General features: G+C 52.8%; 1 protein-coding gene across 1 annotated transcript in view; it reads left to right on the top strand.

The window, feature by feature from the left end:
* Nucleotides 1–954: 954 nt before the first annotated feature.
* LOC107106337 (protein kinase C beta type-like) overlaps nucleotides 955–8211 on the top strand; it is a gene marked incomplete at its 5' end in the record, with an annotated part of 104111 nt that continues 96854 nt past the window's right edge. The window contains 1 exon segment of the mRNA XM_015406472.1: nucleotides 955–1083. Within this exon segment, the coding sequence (XP_015261958.1) occupies nucleotides 955–1083 (129 nt within the window).

Raw genomic sequence — 8211 nt, 5'->3', positions numbered from 1 at the left:
AGCATATAGGTCTAGGGCTGTGAGTAGGATTTGAATCACAATCTGCTGCCTGAAACCGGAAAGAGACTTTACTGCTCAAGGTGAAACGAGGGCGCGTCCCTGGCAAAGGGCTGTGATGCCTAGTGAGGCAGATCTCTGGGAAAGAAATGGAAACTGTGGGCCTAGCTAAGCTGCAGCAGGAGGTCTTGGGTGGAGCCGACACAGACTCCCAGACTCCCGACGGCCCCCTTGGCAGAGGAGCTTCCGTCCCGGCAGATGAGTCGCCCCCCCCTCCCAACCCACACTTCTCTTCTTAAACGGAGAGAAGGGAGAATGCGTGCGCAAGTCCCATACCAGTCGAGGCGATGGGGAAAGCCGGTGGGTGTTACTTGGGGGGGGGGGGACCGGCCAGGCCTTGTTAAGTTGCTCGCTTAACAAAGCAGTCGGAGAGTGATTCAGCAAGAACACATCTTTATTCTTCAACTCCAACACAACTCCAACACGGATCGACATCCGATAGCCAGAACAGCCTTTACATTGCAGCTGTCCTGCTTTTAAACATTCCCGGCTAATGTAGCCACACCCACTGTACAAATACCAACCAACAAGGTTGTTCACATAAGGACCAATCATGGATGTTCCCGCTCAGGGAGCTTGCTTGAAAGTGATTGGCTAGGTGCTTCCTGGGCTAGTAACACGATTGGATGGATTTGGATCATTACATTCCAATTAGATGTTTCACATCATGCATTCAAGGCAGCTTTGAATACACTACAGGCCTCCGACTTGCAAAATCTCCAGGTTCCTGCTGCCCCCCCTGCCCCCCCAGTGAATTTGGCCTTGTGAGAGGAGGCCAAGTCTCTCAACATCTGACTCGAGTGTGGCGGCAGGAGAGACCCGTGAGCAAGTGGTTGGTACTCAGACTGGCATCTCTCTTTTTTTGCCCCTGCCCTGCCCCCCCGCCCCCTCCCCCAGCCTGCATGATGAATGTCCACAAACGCTGCGTGATGAACGTGCCGAGCCTGTGCGGAACAGACCACACCGAGCGCCGGGGGCGGATACACATCAAGGCAGACATCGAAAACGAAGTCCTCACGGTGGTGGGTAAGTGTTGGGAGTCTTAATTTTAAAGTTTGTTAGCAGAGTATTAAAGAGGCAGAGTCCATGGTGTGTTTAAAAGAACAAACGTTTACTACAACCTAGCATCGGGAAAAGGTGCACGGGATGTAAAACAACAAAGGGCTAATATTCCTAGATCCTTACAGCTAGACCGAAAATGGCAGAAGAGAGTGAAGACTAACTTCTTCTTCTTCTTGCTCAGGACAAAGAACCATAAAATGCTAATACTTGGCACTTTGGTCTCCAATCAGAACAACAAAGGCCCCTGCCACATGGCAGGGAAAACACCCGGCAAAGCGCGGCTAAATAGAGCAGCACCAAAAAAGAGACGCGCGGGTGGGATCCCACGGATCCTGTGCACCGCGTGCCGTTGCTCCCCGGCACGATCAGATGCCGGGGAGGGAGGGACGCTCGGGAGGGGGAGGCTGGTGCACTGCTGAATGGCTCTCAAAGATGACTGAGGGGGGGGGGCATTATGAATGGGGTGGAGAGAGGGGACAAAGGGAATTTTTTTCTCCCTCTCCCAAAAGACTAGAACTTGGGAGTATCCAATGAAGCTGATGAGCAGTAGGTTCAGGTCCGACAAAAGGAAATCCTGCTTTACACAGAGAATGACTAAAATGTGAAATTCACTGCCAGAGAATGTAGTGATGGCCACAGGAATAAACAGCTTGAAAAGGGGATTAGATAGATTCACGGAGGATAAGTTATCCCTGGCTACTCCACCTTCAGATGCACGAATCCTCTGAATCCCAGAGCCAGGAGGCAACATCAGGAGAAGGCCTCGGCCTCTCTGCCCTGTTGTTGGACATCCAGAGGAACTGGTTGGCTACTGTGTGAGGCAGGATGCTGGACTGGATGGACCCTCACAGGTCTGATCCAGCAGGGCTCTTCTGGTGTTCTTATGAAGGCCTCGGCTTCTCTGCCCTGCTGTTGGCCCTCCAGAGGAGCTGGTTGGCTGCTGTGTGAGACAGGATGCTGGACTGGATGGACCTTCACTGGTCTTATCCAGCAGGGCTCTTCTGAGGTTCTTATCGGGGGAAGGCCTCAGCCTCTACGCCTTGTTGTTGGCTGTCCAGAGGAACTGGTTGGCCTCTGTATCAGACAGGATGCAGGAGTAAATGGACCACTGGCCTGATCCAATGGGGTTCTTCTTATGTTCTTCTTGGGGGAAGGCCTCTGCCTCTGCACCCTGCTGTTGGCCCTCCAGAAGAACTGGTTGGCCACTGTGTGAGATGGGAGGCTGGACTAGAGGGACCTTCACTGGTCTGATCTAGCAGGGCTGAGGTTCTTATCGGGGGGAAGGCCTTGGCCTCTCTGCCCTGTTGTTGGCTGTCCAAAGGAACTGGTTGGCCACTGTGTGAGACAGGATGCTGGACTCTCACTGGTCTGATCCAACAGGGCTCTTCTGGTGTTCTTAACAGGGGAAGGCCTCGGGATGCTGGATTAGTGTAATGCTCAGTGGTCTGACCCAGCAGGGCTCTTCAAGCCATAAAATGCTAATACTTGGCACTTTGGTCTCCAATCAGAACAACAAACTAGCTCTGAAGTTCCCGGGCTTTCTAACTGTCTAAAACAGATTGGTTACAAACAAACATGTGATTTAACACATCATTAACCCAGTAAATACTGAAAAAGTGTTTTAACTTGTAACACCCAACAGTAAGTGAGGGTTTTTGGGTGGGGGTGGGGTGGGGATTATGTCATTCCTCAAGGGAGAGTGGCAGTGAATACATGGAATGAAAATGTTTGAAACGTGTCCTGAATGTGTACGTGCAGGCGCGTGCCCACCTTTTGAACTGGGAGGGGAAAGACTTCTATTTTTTCCCCCATGGGCAAAGACAAGGGGTCTGCATTCTGCTTCTGTGGGGTGCTCCACGTGCTCCTGGGGGGGCAGCACTCTCGCCTCCCCTTCCCGGTTTCAGTGATCCCACCCACTCATCTTCAGTGCAGTTAGTGGGGTGATGCGGCAACGCCACGTAGCCAATCGTGCTTTGCTACCCGACGAGGTCACGGCAGGCAGTCAGCGCCAATGAGTCCATTGATGCTTTTGCGAGAGATGAGCACGCTATTGTCGGGAATTGCTCCTTTCTGTGGTTTCCTTTTCACCTTGTCATCCCCATTCAAAGCCAAACAAAACCCTAACGTATTGCAGCTGGCGAGGAAGTGTCGGGTTACATCACTGTGCTGTGGTCTCGGAGGTTTGGCTCTGGTGAAAAAGGCATGTTGGAATTTTATCATCTCCTTGGGCCTCGTGGCCATCGGCCACGGAAAGACGTGTCACTGGAGAGGGCAACCAAGGTGGTGAGGGGGCTGGAGCAACGGCCCTGTGACGAAAGGCTGGAGAGAGTCTGGGACTGTTGTTGGCTGTCCAGAGGAATTGGTTGGCCTCTGTGTGAAACCGGATGCTGAACTAGATGGACCCTCAGTGGTCTGACCCAGCAGGGCTCTTCTGAGGTTCTTCTCAGGGGAAGGCCTCGGCCTCCATGCCCTGTTGTTGGCCCTGCAGAGGAACTGGTTGGCAACTGGGTGAGACAGGAGGCTGTACTAGATGGACCCTCACTGGTCTTATCCAGCCAGGCTCATGTGATGTTATATCTGATAATACAATTATATACAGAAACTGTTAGCAAATAACTAGCGGGAAATCCCAGAAAACCTTCCTTCCCATAATTTGCATAACCACAATCTCTGATTGTTTGAAATAGTAGTACGCAGTGTCCACTGGCCCATTTAAAACCCAGTTCAGATATAGTCCAAGGCTGCGTCTGTAACATTTAGTTTAGTTTGAAATCTGTCCCAGGACATGACAAAAGTACACCCAGTCCCCTTCAATTTCTTTCCTGCAGATTTCCGTTCCCTCCCCATATTTTCTTATGGACAATATTGATCTGTTTAATTTACAGCCTTCTTGTTGGGTGATAGTGAGATATTGGAAAATTGGTATTTAGCAGAGATAAAATAGTCCAGCAGAACCAGTGTAAAATAATTCAGACTGATAAAGTTTTTCCTAAATTCTAGCATGGGGGGAAGGGTAACTGGGATGAAAATAACAACAGAGCATTATCGGCTACATCCTTCACTCTACCAAGACAAAACTAGAAGAGAGAGATTATGGCTGCTCTTCTTGTTCTTCAAAACACCAGACAAAGACGGGAAGAGAAGCCATAAAATGCTAATACACCTTGACACTTTAGTCGCAATCAAATTCCTAGATCAGGGAGAAAATTCCCGGGCATTCTACAGCTAAAGAACATTGGTTACATGAGAAACATGTGACTTCCTGTGAGTAACAGAAACAAACATTTAACCCCAGATATACTGAGTGTTTTCAACTTGTAATACCCAACACTTCTCTTCTCGATGGCTCAGGGAGGATGATAAAATACTTTGTTCCCCAATTTACGTTATCGATCGCCCACTTTCCTCCCAGAGACCCCAGGCGAACCACACCGAGGGAGTTGGTGCAGTCAGCCAAATGGGATGTTTGATAGCCAAATGCATGAGGATTGCAGAAGTCTGGAACCACCAGAAAGAACTGAAGCATCGTGTCTGTATTCACATGACAGGCAGTACAGGAATTACATAAACAGTGTGGTGTGGCAGTTAAAATAGGCAGGCTCTGATCTGGAGAGCCAGGTGTGATTCTCCACTTCTCCTCCATAGGAAGCCTGCTGGGTGACCTTGGGCCAGTCACGGTTCTTCTCTCTGAACACTCTCAGTCCCCTCCCCCCCATGTCACAACCAGGTGCCTGCTGTGGGGAGAGGGAAGGAAAGGTGGTGATTTTCTCCGAGTAGAGAAAAGCGGGGTATAAAAACCTATTCTTCTTAACAGGATTCCACAATTAGCTCTGCATGGCAGTATATATGAAATATATATGATATACTGACCAAAGTATGACAATGAAGAAGAGGAGGAGGAGGAGGTGTTTGGTTTTATACCCCCACCAGCGTTCCCTCTAAGCTGAGTTAGTGTGAGCTAGCTCACAGTTTTTTAGCCTCCAGCTCACACATTTTTGCCTTAGCTCAGGAAAGATGGCTCCAGAGCAAACTAATTTTATGCAGCAGCCAAACTACCTGCTCACAACTTTAATGCCAGTAGCTCACAAAGTAGAATTTCTGCTCACAGGACTCCACAGCTTAGAGGGGACATTGAGTCCCCCACCCTTCACTGGGAGTCTCAGAGCGGCTTACGATCCCTTTTCCCTCCCCCTCCCCACAACAGATCCCCTGTGAGGTAGGTGGGGCTGAGAGAGCTCTTTCGAGGACTGCCCTTGAGAGAATGGCTCTGAAAGAACTTGTGACTGACCCAAGGTCACCCAGCCGGCTGCATGTGGAGGAGTGGGGAATCAAACCCGGTTCTCCCAGGTTAGAGTCCGCGCTCCTAACCACTACCCCAAACTGGCTCTCGCAATCATAACTAACACAATCATACAGCAGCAGACACCCAGTAAATGACTCACTAGGACTAGGAGTACAACATTAGGAGCCCATACAGAACAAAAAAAACCCACCCACCCCATTCTCTGAGATGACATCCCAGAAAAATGGATGCCAAAAAAAGAGGACAAGGCAGGAAAGCGCGGGACTTCATTAGGCATCGACTCCAGGGCCATTCCCTTATTCCGGCTCAGATCTGACAAAGCCCGAGTCTCTTGAAAGCCAGACTGAAGTGCCCGCACAAGATGGCGGCTACAAGCATGGACAGCTTCAAAAGGGAATTAGATAATCATATGGAGCAGAGGTCCATCAGTGGGGACAAGGCAGGAAAGCAAAACGCAGAGCACGGGACTTCATTAGGCATCGACTCCAGGGCCATTCCCTTATTCCGGCTCAGATCTGACAAAACCCGAGGCTCTTGAAAGCCAGACTGAAGTGCCCGCACAAGATGACTTGTGAGTCCTGCGGAGAGGAGGGGAAGGTCTCTCCTGGGCCTTCTTCAGCCAAACCAACTGCAAACCCCGGTCCGTTCAGGGCTACGTCAGCTTTGCGGAGTGACTCGATGAGCCCCCCCCCTCAAGTCCTCCCTGATTGAATTGGTAGGAGGTGGTGAAGTGACCTTGAACGGCCACCGTTTAACACCAGGGAGGAAGGGCGTCTGGATCGGAGGGTGCAGTGACAGCAGCCTCCGGTAGATGGCAGGGCTGGCCTTTCCTTCCTTCGCCTGCCGTTCGCCAGTGCCGGATCCCTCCTGGCTCCTCGCAGGCGCCCCGTGCGGCTGTGTCTTGAGGCGGTCCTTTCGGTGTGGGCAGCAGCTTCCCCGCCGGCTGAAGGTCAGGCAAGGATGGCGCTTCACGTCGCGGAGCTTTCCAGAGATACGTAAAGGAATCAGAATACCAGAAGACATTCCGCCCCAACCCAGAAATCCCTAGAATCGGTGGAAAGATCGGGGTGGGGTGTATGCGTGTGTGTGTCCATGTGTGTGTGTGTCCATGATTGAGAATCAAAAGTTGAAACATTTGTCGGCTGCGTTGAAGACGCAGGAAGAAACGGGAAGAGCCCCTCAGGCAGGGAAGGAGCGGCGTCAGGACCCTGGACAGCGGCTCCCCCCCCCCATCTTCCTTCCCACTCTGTGCCTGCCGGAGACAGAGAGTGGGTTTTGCCATCCTCCTCTCATGCATAGGAGCAGCAGTGCGGGACTTTGTAGGCCAAGTAACCTGTGCAATAAAAAAAAACAACACCCCGCCCTCAGGGGAGGGGCTGTGGATCAGCGGCAGATCCTCTGCTTGGCAGGCAGAAGGTCCCAGGTTCAGTCCCTATCAGCATCTCTAGTAAAAAGGCTCAGGCAGGAGGTGAAGGGAAAGACCTCCGCCTGAGACCCTGGAGAGCTGTCAAGAGGGGCTGTGGCTCAGTGGAGAAGAGCCTCTGCTTGGCACGCAGAAGGTCCTAGGTGTTCAATCCCCGGCAGCATCTCCACTTAAAAAGGACCAGGTAGGAGGTGATGGGAAAGACCTTTCTCTGCCTGAGAACCTGGAGAGCTGTCAAGAGGGGCTGTGGCTCAGTGGCAGAGCCTCTGCTTGGCATGCAGAAGGTCCCAGGTTCAGTCCCCGCGGCATCTCCACTTAAAAAGGACCAGGCAGGAGGTGATGGGAAAGATCTCCACCGGAGACCCTGGAGAGCTGTCAAGAGGGGCTGTGGCTCAGGGGCAGAGCCTCTGCTTAGCATGCAGAAGGTCCCCGGTTCAATCCCCAGCATCTCCAGTTAAAAAGGACCAGGCAGGAGGTGATGGGAAAGACCTTTCTCTGCCTGAGACCCTGGAGAGCAGCTGCCAGTCTGAGTAGACAGTACTGATTTTGATGGACCAGGAGGGTCTTGTTCAGTGTAAGGCAGCTTCCTGTGTCCATGTGCATCCAACCCCATTTCCTTGGTTTGAAAGGCTCTGGGCTCCTTTGGCAGAATAAGCCCCTGCTTAGCTTTGCCCAGCCTTTGGCAGAATAAGTCCCTGCTTAGCTTTGCCCAGTTAGGGAATTCCTGGAGCATCTGCTTGGCATGCAGGCAGGGGTGGGGGAGAGAGGGTTTGAGGAGGGGAAGGGGCTCACCGGGGAGTCCGCCCTCCAGAGTAGCCATTTCCTCCAGGAGATCGGATGTAATGCCAGGAGATCTCCAGGCCCCACCTGGAGGCTGGCAACCCGACCCCCCAACTTTCTGTCTTGGCAGTGCTGGGGGCGCCTGCAGGCTCTGGAGCGGCAGAGAAGTCTGATCCTGGGGCCGCTCCTTGGCCGCCGCACCTCACAAGTTTCCACGGCCGAAGCTTCTCGCGTCTCCTCGGGGCAGGCGAACGTTCTGCCCAGCCTGGTTCCCATCCAGCCCCGACTTTCTCCTTGTGAATTCAGAGGGTCCGAGGCCCAGGGGCTGGGGAATAAGGTCTGGGGCTGGAGCCAGGGGGGCCCAGCTCGGGGGCAGCTCTCTCCGAGGGGCCTCCCACGCAGCCGGCTCACTGGCTGGCTAACCATCCGGAGCCATTCCGGAAGGCCGCTCTGTCGGCCACTCAAGGGGAACCTGCCCTTGGGCCTTCCCGTGCGGGATCGGCTCCTGCTGCGCGGGCCCGATCCTCGCTCACGGAGTGTGCCGGCGAGGCGACGTGAGGCGCCGGCCTGAACTGGAACCGATTAG

Source organism: Gekko japonicus, unplaced genomic scaffold (genome assembly GCF_001447785.1).
Source record: "Gekko japonicus isolate JY-2015 unplaced genomic scaffold, Gekko_japonicus_V1.1 scaffold4095, whole genome shotgun sequence".
NCBI lineage: Eukaryota > Metazoa > Chordata > Lepidosauria > Squamata > Gekkonidae > Gekko > Gekko japonicus.
Note: the sequence above shows the minus strand (reverse complement) of the source record. Positions and strands in the feature narration are given on the sequence as shown.